This window comes from Perna viridis, chromosome 10 (genome assembly GCF_037379345.1).
Source record: "Perna viridis isolate PV_CMFRI_1.1 ecotype Kerala chromosome 10, ASM3737934v1, whole genome shotgun sequence".
Lineage (NCBI taxonomy): Eukaryota > Metazoa > Mollusca > Bivalvia > Mytilida > Mytilidae > Perna > Perna viridis.
Genome location: NC_142454.1, coordinates 14,064,724 through 14,081,570, shown reverse-complemented (window position 1 = coordinate 14,081,570; position 16,847 = coordinate 14,064,724). Strand labels below are relative to the sequence as shown.

The 16,847-nt window shown below is 34.2% G+C and overlaps 1 protein-coding gene across 16 annotated transcripts in view; it reads left to right on the top strand.

Moving 5' to 3' along the window:
- Window positions 1-16,847, top strand: part of LOC148604626 (transcription intermediary factor 1-beta-like) — a 293,163-nt gene that overhangs the window by 141,072 nt on the left and 135,244 nt on the right. For 6 of the 16 annotated variants that reach the window (XM_088550090.1, XM_088550098.1, XM_088550088.1 and 3 more), the window contains one exon: window positions 8,670-8,693. The exons of the other annotated variants lie outside the window; for them this stretch is intronic. In XM_088550090.1, coding sequence (XP_088406216.1) covers window positions 8,670-8,693 — 24 coding nt within the window. The remainder of the gene's footprint in view (window positions 1-8,669; window positions 8,694-16,847) is intronic. 16 annotated transcript variants of the gene reach the window in all.

Genomic DNA, 16,847 nt, shown 5'->3' with positions numbered 1-16,847 from the left:
AAAATTATTAGTTGTGTCCTGGGTATTTTGTGTCTTGTGATAAAAGGAAATCCCGCTATTACATGTTTTACTTTTTTTCGGCAAACAACTTTTTCATTGAAAGGTATGCTATATATTTGGTAACTTTTTCAACTGGTATTGGCCAAGTAATGTCTAACAAGAAGTGTTTTTAAAATGACTTAATAGTGAATATTGTTGTTTCATACGTTTTTCCTGAACTATTGCATATAGAACTGGCCAGCAGTCTATCCGACTCTATATCTTTAGTAGCCAAAGATGGTTCGGTAAATCTGTAGGCATTTTCCATGCGTCTGGAGCTACCTGCCGGACCACTGACAACGAGAAAGTGCATAGGCAATAGAATTATTTTTGCCTAGATTATCTTCAGCTTTTATACAAATAGTAAACTTAAGCGTTTTAAATACCAGTTTCCGTACAACTAACATCACCACAGGTGATTTGGACGCGTTCTTATTCGCCAAATACACAACTGCCTAGTTTTCAGTGTTAAAATATCTTACTTTTGAAGTTAGACCCACACAAAACAATGGACACACTGTAGAACCAATTTCCCCTAAAGTAAATTCCGAAACCAACCCCCCCGAACTACATTTGTATCACTTAAAATGTCTAAATCATAGTTTGTTGACCATGAAGCCAGCCTAAAGTCAGCTTTCATTGATGAAGTGATTCGTTTCTGTGATGTTTCTTTTTTTACGCTTATCGTGGGAATCAATGAGCCTTCTACAGAAAGCTCTACTGGATGAAATAAATCTGCAAGTAAATTTTAATTATCCTAACTATGATTGCCTTTTTGCAGGGGTAATTTCTCGCGACTGAGCGTGAGTTGAATCTTCTTTAGAGCTCATCGAGCTTATCTTTTGGTATTTTAGCTTGATTTCTAATGTATCAATTTCAATACCTAAGAAGGTTATTTTTGTTTTAGATAGCACATGTTTTTCTTCTGCCGCTGGTATGCCTAGTTCCTAACAAATCCTTACGAGGTCTCAAGTAAATTCAAATTTGTTCGACACCTTCCTTGCCAAGAAAAAAACATTACTAAATAATGGATTATATATCAGTCAGGTTGTCTTTCACTACGACCCAGTCAAAGTGTGGCACATTTTTCAAACAAGGTGCAACTGATTGATGCCAAGCACGAAAAGCATTTGTCAAAGAAAAAATGATTGTTTACCTTGAAACCTAATAGATTTAAAATTAGTGGCTAATAACATTTAGTAGAATCGATGAAGTAGTTGACGGGGAGTTTTCTGGATAAATTAAATGATGAATCAATCATTTCTTTACCTTTGGAACTAAGCCTAAGGGGGATACGGATAAAAATGGTATTGATTATGATTTAAACAGACCAGCTACAGGTCCTGCTTTTAATTCCCTTTTTAACCTTTTCAAACAAAATATTATAATTTTCCCTTGCGCATTTCAAGTTTCTTGCTTCTCCTGGAATATGAGAACCAGAATAATGCAACGAAAAAACTGTTTCAAAACCCAACAGTAATATCTGGGTTTCTAAGTCATCCGGATAATCAATCAAATAAGAATCTATTTCACAATTTGAGATACAATCTCGGAATGTCTCCGGTTTTAAGATATAGTCAATCATTGTTCTCAATGTCGGGAAAGTGTATGTTTGACTGGTGCACAGGTTAGTTTTATTGACAGGTACTAAAGAATTAACCTGCAAGAAGTCTTTGAATAATTCAGTTTTCTTTTGGGCGATCGCTGATGCTGGCTTAGTATCAAACTGTGCGTTAAAATCACCAGCAAATATCACTGGACCAAACTGGGAATAGTACTTAAAAAAGTCGTCAAGGCATTGGATAGAATCCTTATAGTCATGCATTGCATTGTCTGAAGAAAGATACAACACAAACACAAATATATTTTGATTGTCTGAGAGAAACATTCGCTGATACGACTTTTTATAGGTGGCTCAATACAATTAAAACTGAACTACAAGTTATTATTTATAGGTAATGCGTGTTTACCACCACCAATGTACCGAGAATAGTCTGTATTCATTTCGTCGCATAACTTGTAGTTTGGATGAAACCAAAACATCTCTCGTTCAATCTCAGTTAAAAAAACAGGTATATCACATTTATAATCATCTAGAACTTTATTTATGCAAAACGACGACGATGTAACACCTCGTACATTCCATGTTAAAATTGAGAGATTTACCGCCATTATCAATAGACTAATTATCTCTATTAAACGAATAATCGAGTGTCTCATTGTCATTTTGGGGATGTTTAATTCCTTGGGTAGCCAAAACCACCAGAACGAATTTAATAATTATCCCTTCTTTCTTGCCAATAATTGTTATTGAACCATCCCCTACAATTCACATTTTCTGGCCACAAATCGGATTGTTCAAGTATTTCAGCGTGTTCACGGTGTAAGTTAATTTTTGCGGCGAATTTACCGTTTGTACTACTAGATATAGCGATATGGGTTACTCTCGGACCTTTACTCTAAATGAAATGAACTATTCCAGACTTCGTTGATCTTTTATCAATATTATCAACATAAAAACTTGTTTTTTCGCTTTCGCCGTACAACACCAAAAATACGCCTGAGGAGTCTTTAGAAGAAACAGGTTAAAACGAAAGCCGATCAGTACACACCGGTATCTTATAATTAATATTTGCCTCGTCATGTACAACGGTATCGATTTAGCTTCAAGCGCTTGCGTGTTATTATTGTCATACGGTATACTTGACGAATTTGAGTTGTTTATCTCTTTACGCCTCGAACCCGTTAGCTCTGTCTCTAAATTAAGGTCATCGCCACGAGCAATTGGTTTGTTTACTACTCTAGTTGTCTGTTGGGGATCAGCGTCGGGTTTAATTTGAGATGATTTCCGTGAAGTGTTTGTATTTGTTTTAATGTCACGTTTGTGGCTTTGTTCAATAAACGCAATACGTTTTGTGTATTTATCATAGTGAAATTCGCAAAAAGCTTTATCATCAACTGTTTTCTTGTAGGAAATCAAATTTGTCACTTTTGAGTTGATCTCGTCAATATGACGTTGCAGCTGATTTTGGAGGCCGATAGTTGTTTTATTAGCAGTTTAAAGACTAGAAGAAAGTTTTATTTCTGACTTTTTACGTTCCTTTATTTCATTCTCTAATATTTCAACTCTATCAATAAGTGAATGAACTAACGCATTTAAATCAATGTTAACATTCGGACGTTCAGTTTCATGAGTTGTACTAACAGAGGGGTTATGTTATGCGATTTAGTAAACACTTTATGAATTACTGTAGAGTCGCCGAGGATAAACTGATTCATGATATAACAGTATCTTGCATATTTATAACTGCATGTACTAGCTTTTGTTGTTTTTCTGTTACGTAACTTCCCTTTTGGGCCACTGTCAATGTAGGAGCACGGCTCGTAAGCATAGTTCAGTACCACGTTATGACGTTATCATCAGCGTCAATCAGATCAAGTAATGTTTCTATGTAAATGCATCTTTTGTCTTGTCATGGAGCTCATTGTCTAAATGTTCAATACAGTTTTGGTTTGGCATTTGAGATAGATCATGGCCGACACTTTGTTGACTGAGTAAAAAAATCGCCATTTTGATTGTTTCAATTTTCTATGTCATTATTATAACCAGCACTCATTCATTCATGTTGCGTTTCCGAATGTGGGGATATACTACCACTGGAACCTGATTGCGAACTTGATGCAATATTCTTTGTATCTTCGTGTGAAAGAAAACTATCCATTGAACTTGATATATTCACATTTACATTCGTCTGGGTGTATGTAATTGATGTTCAGTTACAACAATGATTTACTGATGTTATTAATGCAATAACCGTCACCTTAAGCTCATAATTTGGATTTTTCACACCTTTAGATAGGGTAGCGACTCTTACGACAGTTTAATTTTTTTTATATGAAACAGTCTGTGAAATTAGGCCTAATTTCTGTCGCAATTTAATTATAAAAGCCCAATAATAATATATTGTAAGTGATTCCATCTTGTCATGAAGTTTAAATGACCATGAATTGTTCTCCATATACTAAGGTTCCTCAACTATCTTTTGCATTAAACGTTTGTCATGATCAACCACTTTCGAAACATGTTAACTTTTGATAATCTTGTATACGGACAAAAATGCTACAGCTATTCGTATGTTTTGCACCAGTCATCACGGTCATACTATTTATACCAGTCAGCTCATTATAAATGCCAACTTCGTAAAGCATAGCTTTTGCATCAAAACAGATGACAGCTATATATCCTATTTCGGTTATTTTTATTAAAAACCAAAGGTAAAAATATTTCTTGACAACTTTAATCATTTTTCTGAAGAATAATTCAACTGTTAAAAACGTGTTGGCTCTAATAGACTATAGCTATTTCAATGGATAGTTGTTTCTATTTCTAGTAATTGCTGTTTGGTACATTTGTAGTTTAATAGTCCTTACGTAATATAATTTTGACCATGGGTATTTCTTTCTAATGCGATTAATTAACAGGAACAGAACGTTTAAACCATACCGGTTAGAGTGGTAATGCAGTATCAGAATATCAACGATATCAACTAAGTAGTATTCACATCCGTGCATTTAGAATAGTAAAGCGCAAAGATACGGAGAAACTTTAGAAAATGTTGATAATTTTTCGAAGAACTGTTATTTGACTAATGATCTTTATTGCTAAAATATTCTAATTAATTGTTATTATCGAAATGATTTATTAATGAAGATATATGGTACTATTTTCTGGAAACATAGACAAAGGAAAGGGGATACCAAAAAAGTAACAAGACAACATAAACAGTAGACACTTAAGCAGACGAAAAAGTTTAAAATTAAATAATTCTCACCGTGCAAAGCGCACCACGCGAATTCGTTGTATTCAAATATAGTCCTTAATATCAACGGACTTTTTCCTTCAATAGTTCCAGACAAACACAGTTTTTAGCATCCTTGAGTGAACAAACTTGCAATAACACAAACGAATGTTCTTATTGCTAGAATTTGTTGATTTTGGAAACACTATATGTCACATAGGATGAATGGTGAAAGTCTTATGTTTCTACGCTTTACGGTTTAAAAAAAGTTATATAACTCATACAAGGAGTAGTTTGATTGCTTTGATCTACAGGACATTTTGGCCAAGTACAAGACAAACATTATGCACTTGTCAGTTTGCCTCTATCTATACAAGTTTTTTTTCGTATAGAGGAAAAAACGACAAATCGGTGTTTGGGGAGGTAACTCAAGGCGCGTTAATTTGTAATTTCCCTGCAAGTCCGTAACGGATAGTCCTGGTGATCTAGATCTATAGTTGAAGTGTCATAACAATTTGTCTCATACTTTTTTTGTCAAATCAATTTTCAGAATTAATTTAAAGGAGGAAAAGTAATAATAATCAAAAGAATTACAGTAAGACCCCCCTCCCCCTGTGGGGATTACAGTAAGGTCCCCCTCCCCTGTGGCGATTACAGTAAGGTCCCCCTCCCCCTGTGGGGATAGACCGTAATAAAATTTGTTGCAAACACTGGAAATGACCAAGTAAATTATATTTTGGTGTCGCAAGGCAGTGAATTTGTTTTACTTTTTTTGAATTTTCGCAAAATGTCGTGAATCGGTGTTTTCCCACCAATTCCTTTAATTCACCATTTTTAAAGATAAAAATACATAACGACATTTCAAACGAAGCAGAAAAGGCTAATAAGTCGATTGAAAGCAGTTAACATTATTTTTCTTTCACCAAATTTGCAGAATTTGAAAAAAAATCCGTTCGACGAATAGTTTTCGATTGAATTATCAAATGATCTTGACCTTTGATCTTTGACCTTGGTATTTTTAAGAAGCAATTAAATTACTAAGGAAGAAAATATGTAGTTGCTAGGTACTTTTCATACTAGAAAATGGCCGTTGCTATGACAAAAACGTTAAAAAAACAGGTTTTGACCAATAATTCCAAGAGTGTTGAAAATACTGAATGGAACCTTATACTTTCCTTGTAGAGTTTCTTGTTCTGAACAACTTTGTCATTTACATTACACCTCTATCTCTTATGATTTTGTCTCTATACGCGAGTTTTAATAAAAAAAAAAGATTGATGGGCGATTACTCCTACAGTTCATAAATACTGAATGGAACCCTATACTTTTCTTATACGTTTTTTTTTTATCCTGAACAACTTTGCTATTTACATTACCCCTCTTATGGTTTTGGCTCTGTACATGGGAATTGTTTAGTCAAAATTCGATTTATGGGCAATCACTCACTTATAGTTGGTCGGAGGGTTTTGTGATCATAGAATTATTGTAAATCTTGACAAGACGATAATTTTTCCAATTCCATGCTTGCTTCTATCTAATACGGTTTTCGAGGAATATCCATGGATGGCTTTGACCGACGGGACATTTTTGTTGGCCAAGTACAAGGCAAATGTTATGCACTTGTCAGTTTGTCATTATCTATACAAGTTTTTCCTATAGCCAGCATTCAACAGTTCAGTTTAGTTTCGCAATTTTGGTTAGGAATGAAAAATGACAGTCATGGAAACAGGTGGTTGCTATAGTGATTGAAAATGCAGAATCTATTATTGATAAAGCATTTTCTGAAAAAGGAGACTTTTAGAAGTATTTTGCAATGTTTTATATATTTTCAATGTTAAAAGGGCTTTTTTTCAATGACAATTTGACTTCATTGTGAAAGTGAAAGTATGCCAAATTTAATAAGTGGATTACACAGTGAAATAGTTCAAAATCCAACCGGTGATGCCCATATGAGGAAGGGTTTTTCGAAGGAAAATGTTTTGACAGTTTCAGGGCCTGAAATAAAAATTTAAGATATTTTGCGGGAAATTTGATATTGTAAAATCTGATTTTATCAACTTCTTTGCAAATTTTCGCATATTTCTGCATGGTTTCTGTGGTAATCCTATTTGCTGTAGGTATTTTTTTTCCAGAAAAAAATTACTGCATCCTTGCAAGCCTTGGCGTGAGCTATTTCTAGATATAAAGATTTAAAGATGCTTGACATTTTTTCAAGGTGACAAATGTTAGAAAACATCAGATTACAAGACCAAAATTAGGCAGTTCTACAATACTGTGGAATGCTAGCATAGAGGCAAAAACGATAACTCAGTGTTAGGGGAGATAACTCAAGGCACGTTAATGTGTCATTTCCCTGCATGTACGGAACGCATAGCCATAGTGATTTAGACTTATAGCCTGAAGTGTCGTAACAATGTGTCGCATACGTTCCTTGCCAAATCCATTTAAGAAGTAACGGAAGAGAAAAAAATGATAATCGAAAGACTTACTGTAAGTCCGCGTAAATGCTAAAGAAAAATTTAACATTGAACCATATGTAAATTTTTGGATTGAGCAGGGGTATATATTTAGACATTATCAAAAACAAGTATCTTTCATATTCTGGATCGATAGTACTTCTGGAAATACATATAACATCAATAAGTAAAGACATCAGCGCTAATTGTCGAAAAGTGCATTTCACTAAACACATGTAATTGTAATAATTGTGATATAATTAGATTAGGCTACTACATTTTCTTATTTTCATTATTTATTAAATGTCAAGATGGTTTAAACTTTAGAGCAATTGAGTTACAAACATCTAGATTATTTGATAATAAGGGTACACATGTGACTTCTACTGATAAGAATCCACTGAAATATTTTTTGCCCACAATTTTATTAGTTAAGGAGGAATGTAAAGGTAACAGATATCATCTTTATGTTGATGAGTACAATTTTGCACCAAACCGTTTCTTGGACTGAAACTACTAATTTCATTTGCTGCACGTTGTGATTTGATGCACCACCTAGTGATCTTTCATGCAACCTAACAAAAATAAGAAATATGTAACCTCTTCTAGACCAACAAAATAAATTCAGAACTAGGAACCATGTAACCTAGTGTAGACTAACAAAATAAATTCAGAAATAGGAAACATGTAATCTCTTCTAGACCAACAAAATTAATTCAGAAATAGGAAACATGTAACTTCTTCTAGACCAACAAGATAAATTCAGAAATATAGTTAATAATGTTAAGTCAGAATGATATATATCATTCTTATAAAACCAACGCATTAATATTTTGATGTATTTAAAAGTAATCTGACATAAACAAAAATCATGTAAATTGATTTATGTTATGTTTGTAGGCAACCTGGTGAGAAGAAATCGAAACTCTATCGCTGTAAGGAATGTGGGTATGTATTACAAAATTGTATAATATAATTTATACGAAATTCCAATGCCAAAAATTGTTATACACAAACGAAAAACAAATTTTGTATTTCTCTTGATATACCATACAGTCAGATTGTAAATAAAAAAGGTGTAAACAAAATTTCACATTATGTTTAGATCTTTAATAGAAGGCAAAAAGAAGAAAAACAGAAATAAGAATTAAATACGCTTAAAAAGCCATCAAGACGAGATCAAAGAAGAAATGATAATAAGAATATCGATTTTAATTAAAATATTTTGTTTGGTCAGATTTGGAAAATATACAAACGGTTATGTGAATCTTATATCAAACTACTCACAACACGTCCATAACTATTTCCACATGGAACATATTTACACATTAACAATAACGTATGTTGATGTTTATTTTTTTCCTTTTATTTACAGATATGAAAAGAAGATTCCTTTGGAGTGAGTATTGAATTGTTGTCTATAAATCTACTATGAAGGTTAGACAGGTCAACACTGATAGTGTGCCTAAATATTTCTGATTGGTGACGTGACTATTAGATGTAGCGCAATAATGACTTGAACGTAACCTTTTTGTACAAAGAACAATACACTTAAAAATTAAATAATACTTAATTATCACTACATCAGAAACTTTAATAGGTAACATAATAAATGAGAAGTCACATCCGAAGTGCTAAAAATTAATAGTTCACCTTTTTTATAACGGGACTGTAGATTGTAAACAATGTCACTAGGCCAGGGAGCAATACGAAATGCTAATATCTGGCTGACATACGTAATGTAATATCACTAGCAGATTGTTGATTAAAAATGGGTTTTCCCATCCAATTTGTTTACGGAAATATATATATTTTTTATTCAATCTATATCCGATGGGTTTATCGACTGCTCTTACTAGAATGTTGGAAAATGATAGATTTCCAATTTATTTTCATTCTTTGGATATTGTTTTCACAAAAGATATTCGATCCCTAATTGTATTCCTTCGTAAAAAAAACTAAGTTTTTTTGGTATAACACTACATCGAATCTTGCCTATTTAGTACTTGCATTACTACTCAAAATCGAGTCCACCGGAACTGTAGTGACCGATTATTTCTGATGCTGGTAGTTTTGATGTGTTGTCATTTTTTTGTAAATATGATTAGCTTTACTTTCTATTCAGTTGCTTGATGTTGGGGTTATTTCAGGTTTGTCTGAGTCAAGCTCAATTGCTAAGGTATTCTGTTTTAATGATTTATTTGTTGATCTCAATGTTTACAAATGGGACAGGGACAATGAGATAAAGAATAAACAAGGGAACAAAGGGTATTGCGGCAATCAAAAGAATGCAATCCAGCGACAAAGACCAGGCATGGAAAGCAGACATACACAACAAAGAACATGAAGCAACTAAAATCATACACACAAAGCAATAAAAGCAAATGAGCAACTCGGACTCCACTACAAAGTGGGAGAATAGACCAGGACCACCGGTATGGTAAGCGTCCTCTACTTTTCTAGAAACATCCGCTTGGGTAGACAAACAAGGAAAGAAAAACTATGACACGTTGAATAAATCAGATTTAATTGCGCAGATGGATACACCATAACGATCCACGAGTTCATGGTGACGACCGTAAAACTTTTGTAGTGATGACTTCAATCTTGTAGAAACATTACCCTGTTCCAGAAGCCAACTTGTTAGAATTCTAGCGCGATACAATAAGTCTGTGTAGTTTCTTCAAGCTCTGGCACAACTATCGACATCACTTTTCTTAAGACTAGATCTGTGATTTATTGTAAAATTTTAAGTTCCTAACAAATTTTGATATTGTTGCAAATCCTATTATAACTGCATGAGCACAGGAAAAAACAAAATTCGTTTACATTGGTTAGAATTGGCTAGTTCTTGATAGCCACTGCTTTAGCCGGATCAGGTGAAATGCCCCCTGAGTTCATTATGTAACCTGAGTAGGATAGCGGTTTTTGGAGCTATTTTTATAAACTGCCTGACCAAGGCGGTTAAGTATTGTTTTCAGTCTGGTAATGTGTTTGTCAAACTTTCTGAAAAATTCATCGATGTAGACTACACATAATTCCATCGGAGTCCTATAAAGATACATGTCATAAGTCTTGTACAAGTTGCTCCAACATAGGATAAGTCAAATAGCATTTTGGTAAATTCAAGCAAACCGTGTGTGCTGTAAGAAAGGCTGTCTTTGTTGCATCTATTGGCACTTCCGACTTAATGATAGAACGGCCATCATCAGTGGATTGATCGGTCGGCAATTGATTATTGTTTTAATTTTGCTGGTTTAGAAAATATATCTAGAAAACTAGATGATGCAGTGGACGCTTACCCTACATCTGGTCCATGCTCCCAGTTTATAGTGGAGTCCGAGTTGCTCATTTGCTTTTGATACTTTGTATGTATGCTTTTAGTTACTATATGTTCTTTGTTGTATACGATGTTTTTCCATGTCTGGTCTTTGTCCCTGGATTACATTCTTTTGATTACCGCTAAAACCTTGGTTACCTTGATTACTCTTTAAATTTGTGTAATGTGGATATATCCGGAAAATAGAATTAGTAGCCATTGTAGGATATGGAGTGAATCAAATGAAAAAAAATATACTATGAGGAACTTGAAATTGTTAATTCATGGAAGACGACATGGCAATATTGCACCTCTTAATAATAATTTAGAAAAAAATGTTAATACAAAATACTTAACTGTGTCCCTGAAGGCGTCACATGCATATATTTCTATCGTATAGAAAAGAAATGAACTCACGACCAAAACAGTTTTCCCTGCAAACTTAGCATTCTGATGGGGAAAAAAACTGTCCGTAACAAAAATGAAAGTTTCAAGTGCTCCTTTAATGTTGCTGAGTAGTAACAAATGTGTAGCGTCATGTCTGAAAAACTCTAAATCTGATGCTTTGATTGACATGTAACGAATAAGAAATTGTTTTTCCTTAATCATAAATGACCGTATCGCGCAATTATGCCACTATCTAGATTTACCTGTAATTTTTTGTGTCAGGGTTCCGTGCGAATGAAGTCTTAGCAACATCTTGGACCAAATTATGTTTAGGTCAGGTACCAACAGTTTTGCTCTACAAAAGAAACATTTGATGTTTTCTCAATTAGTTTATTTTAGTATTTGACAATACTACGTCGTTAGCCCCAAGGTGAACTTCGAGGTATTCCGTAACTTTGTCTTGAAGACATGGTCAAATTTGGACCACCTAATGCCAGATTTGGTTATCCCGTCTATCTTTACTTTTTTGTCATTAAGACTGGGTTATCCTCGCCACTTCGCTTTTTAGCTGCATCACCTGCTGACCCAATTGTCCAAACTACAATTGGACCGAAAATCAAAATTTGAATTTACTTTATCGTTTATATGTGTATTCGAATGTAAGGTCATATGCACTTGATGTCCATCTACCTAATTTTTAATCTTATCGTTGCTAATACCGTGGTAATTATTTCTTGGCGGCACATATGTAAAGGAATGGGATTTAAATAGGTGCGCCCTTCGTACTTCACAAAATTCTATTGTTTTACATAGCACAGCTGACACCTGATACTGGGTTAATGTAGAACTGCTTAAGTGAATGAAGACTTGTTGACATCCCGGAATATTTGGACGTGAATTTAGAAATTTTCTCTAGTTAACGATGGGAAAAATGCTTGTGCGTTAGCGTAATTGTTAATTCCGATGACTATGGAATAACCTCTTTGATGGTTTTTACTCCTTCAAGCATTGATACCTAGTTGTTTGTCGTTTATGCTGACATCAGACATTTGAATAGCTGATGTACTGGGATTTCCTTTGCGTCTAGAAGTGAACTCTCTCACTCTAAGCATGTCAAAGAATACTAAAATAAAGGAAGTACTCATTTAAACACACGTTTTGGAGAGTCTTAATACGTTTTTGTAATGATGAGTGTGATCGGTAACCTGCTATTTTTGCTGCAAGTTTGCCTATGGATGGCATTTAACATTTTTGAAATAACAAAATTATTAGTTGTGTCCTGGGTATTTTGTGTCTTGTGATAAAAGGAAATCCCGATATTACATGTTTTACGTTTTTCGGCAAACAACTTTTTCATTGAAAGGTATGCTATATATTTGGTAACTTTTTCAACTGGTAATGGCCAAGTAATGTCTAACAAGAAGTATTTTTTATAATGACTTAAAAGTGAATATTGTTGTTTCATACGTTTTTCCTGTACTGTCGCATATAGAACTGGCCAGCAGTGTATCCGACTCTATATCTTTAGTAGCCAAACATGGTTCAGTAAATCTGTAGACATTTTCCATGCGTCTGTAGCTACCTGCCGGACCACTGACAACGAGAAATTGCATAGGCAATAGAATTATTTTGCCTAGATTATCTTCAGCTTTTATACAAATAGTAAACTTAATCGTTTTAAATACCAGTTTCCGTACAACTAACATCACCACAGGTGATTTGGACGCGTTCTTATTCGCCAAATACACAACTGCCTAGTTTTCAGTGTTAAAAAAATCTTACTTTTGAAGTTAGACCCACACAAAACAATGGACACACTGTAGCACCAATTTCCCCTAAAGTAAATTCCGAAACCAAGCCCCCCGAACTACATTTGTATCACTTAAAATGTTTAAATCATAGTTTGTTGACCATGAAGCCAGTCTAAAGTCAGCTTTCACTGATGAAGTGATTTGTTTCTGTGATGTCGCTTTTTTACGCTTATCGTGGGAATCTATGAGCCTTCTACAGAAAGCTCTACTGGATGAAATAACTCTACAAGTAAATTTTAATTATCCTAACTAAGATTGCCTTTTTGCAGTGTTAATTTCTCGCGACTGAGCGTGAGTTGAATCTTCTTTAGAGCTCATCGAGCTTATCTTTTGGTATTTTAGCTTCATTTCTAATGTATCAATTTCAATACCTAAGAAGGTTATTTTTGTTTTAGATAGCACAGGTTTTTCTTCTGCCGCTGGTATGCGTAGTTCCTAACAAATCCTTACGAGGTTTCAAGTAAATTCAAACTTTGTTCGATACCTTTCTTGCCAAGAAAAAAACATTACTAAGTAATGGATTATACATCAGTCAGGTTGTCTTTCACTACGACCCAGTCAAAAATGTGGCACATTTTTCAAACAAGGTGCAACTGATTGAAGCCAAGCACGGAAAGCATTTGTCAAAGAAAAATTGATTGTTTACCTCGAAACCTAATAGATTTAAAATTAGTGGCTAATAACATTAAGTAGAATCGATGAAGTAGTTGACGGGGAGTTTTCTGGATAAATCAAATGATGAATCAATCATTTATTTACCCTTTGGCACTAAGCCTAAGGGGGATACGGATAAAAATGGTATTGATTATGATTTAAACAGACCAGCTACAGGTCCTGCTTTTAATTCCCTTTTTAACCTTTTCAAACAAAATATTATAATTTTCCCTTGCGCTTTTCAAGTTTCTTGCTTCTCCTGGGATATGAGAACCAGAATAATGCAACGAAAAAACTGTTTCAAAACCCAACAGTAATATCTGGGTTTCTAAGTCATCCGTATAATCAATCAAATAAGAATCTATTTTTCAATATTGATGGGTGAACTACAGGTAACAAGCAAATATGTTGTGCATGAGTCTTTGGTTACGTTTGTTAAAGGTAAACTATTGACCAAACTTTACGACAAACGTGATGATTTTTCATTCAGAATTGTCAACTTTCCTTTCATCTGTGGCAACATCCCTTCGGCACCTGCGTATGGAGTGTTCATATCACAACAATTTGCCGAAACTACGCAGACTTTTTGTATCGCGCTAGAACTCTAACAAATAGGCTTCTGGAACAGGGTTATGTTGCTACAAGATTGAAGTCTTCACTACAGAAGTTTTATGGTCGTCATCATGAACTCGTGGATCGGTATGGTGTATCCATCTGCACCATGAAAACTTCTTTATTCCACGGGTCATAGTTTTCCTTTCTTCGTTTGTCTACCCCGGACTTGACTTTTTATGAGCAACTCGGCGGATGTTTCTAGAAAAGCAGAGGATGCTTACTCTACCGGTGTACCTGGTCCACGCTCCCAGTTTTTAGTAGAGTCCGAGTTGCTCATTTTTCTTTCGTTACTTTATATGTATGATTATAGTTACTTTATGTTCTTTGTTGTGTATGTCTGTTTTCCATGTCTGGTCTTTGTCCCTGGATTACATTCTTTTGATTACCGCTATAACCTTGGTTCCCTTGATTACTCTTGCAAAAGGTTTTTGCCAGATTGGGTACAACGCTTACCGTTGAATTTGTACGAAATGCATGATTTTATGTATTCATGGTTAATTCCCTACGAAAAGACTGCCAAGAAAAAATGGCGGATATATTGTCACTTGTTTGTAATTTCTGTACTGAGGAATGAACGTTGTGATCATTAGTGTCTCTCCTTGAGGTAATATAGAAAGACAATAAATCTCGATTTATAATGCACCATGATGGCCATGGTCGCCTTGCTTGTCTTAGACGATGATTTACTTGCCGCGAATCGAACGTCATGTCACGGAGGTATTTCAGTAATTCTTTTGACATACCTGGTCTTTTCTCTAGCATTAAACTCATTTATATTATGAACGCGCTTGTCCAGTAATAAATGTTGGTTATAGAACGGGAAAGGAAGGATTCAACTGGCATGTTTCCGTCCCTAACAGTAACTTCCCCGTTCTGCTGTAGAAAATTGGCTTACTCTTTTGTAGATTTAATGAGGATGTTTAGATGACATATTTTTGTTCCGGACTTTTTTCATATTTTACATGGAATGAAGTAACCTATAGAGTCATATATGCTTTCTTGTTAGCTTGGTTTGTTTTGCAAAAAAACCTAAAACCTAATTGATTAAAAGCTTGAAGTGGTTTTTCACCCAAGTCACTGGTTTCCTGACGAGCTTTAGAGAAATCAATTACGAACTTACCTATTTCAGTTTCGCTAACGACAGAATTTTCAGATTCTGTCCCTACACGCTTACTCGATTTATTTGTCCTCAAATTCAAGGCGTTCCTCCTCCTTAATCCTTTCACCTTGGATGGCGACTTTTGTCCTTTAGGTGATTTCTCACTTCGAGCATTGCTATAGCAAGCACGAATTAGTCCGTATTTTAAACTAATGGTAAAAACAACTGGTAATTATAATGTTATAATGCCAATATAAATTCCGAAATTCAATTACCAAATTGCCAAATTATTTATTCAAGGCGTTAACAATAGAAAAAAGAAAAACAAAACATGCTTGATGAATCGAAGTGATTGATCAAATCTGGTTTAATCAAAATTTTAAAACCTCCCAAAAAAAAAAAACAAAAAAACAGCAGAACATTTTTATAAGATTCTTGATGACTTGTATGATGCATAGGATAAGGTTCTATTGTATACTTATGAGAGATGATTTTGTACAAAGGCAGTTTTCAATTAAGTACAAAGGCAGTTTTCAATTAAGTACAAATGTGTTTATTTGGAAATCAAACAGAAATTTCAGCTGTCTACTAAGCCTAAATCCTACATGTATAATAGATAATAGACTGAATGATAGGAAGTCAGAATTATTGTCTGATACCCTGTTTTATCTGCTTAAATATGTACATACCTTTAGTATGTAGGTATTATTGGTATGCTTTCTCCTGAGTTGGCACAATACAACGCAATGTGTGTATTTCGTAATTAAAATTCGTTGGGTCAAATATATTGTACGAGACAGTGAGTTACACCAACCAAAATCCAAATGAGTTACACTAACCAAATTCAAAGCCAAGTCTTTAAACCTTCAAGTAATAACCCGTATTATCGCTATTTTGTGTGAAAAATCCCTTTGATCTTGCTATACGATAATTTTCAATTTCACGCCAGTCGATTGAGAATGAAAATTATCTCTAGTTTCTATGTCCCCGCGTGACATACAAGCTAGAGCAACAGATAAAAAATCGCAGATGGAAATTTTGCAGCGCTTATAAAACTTACTTATTTACGTCAAGAAAACTGAAAATAAAAGAAAACTAATACCTTACAATTCGGCAAAACAGCGATAAACAGATTATTAAATATTTTTTCAACTCGCAGAAGTTTCTCATGCGCATCTCGCCTCGAGGCAAAGCCGCTCGACGAGATAACCATGAGAAACTCCCTCTCGCTGAAAAAAAAATGTTAAATAATCTTATATTACAACCAGATACTTCAATTATATAGGTGTTACAAGTTTAGAAAAAAAAACTTTCCCGAACAAAGGTGTTGTATGTATTCTTCATATGTATTACGTTACTTAGTTATTTTTGTTAAGATGACATACATCCATCTTCTGAAATAATAATAAAGCAATTTAAAATAAAAAAGGAATTTCAATCAATGTCGGACTATACTAGTGAGTCTACAATGTCTCAAAGTTGAATAAGCGAACGACAACATCATCTTAAAACAAAAAAAAATTAACTGATGTCGGCAATAACTATCATTTCAGTAAAAGATCTGTATTTCGAGCTCGAGAATACCATATACATACCCCTCTCTTAAACTCTTCAATCAGTTAAATCATGAATGATAACTCTTTCATAATGCTAATTTTATGTTCGATA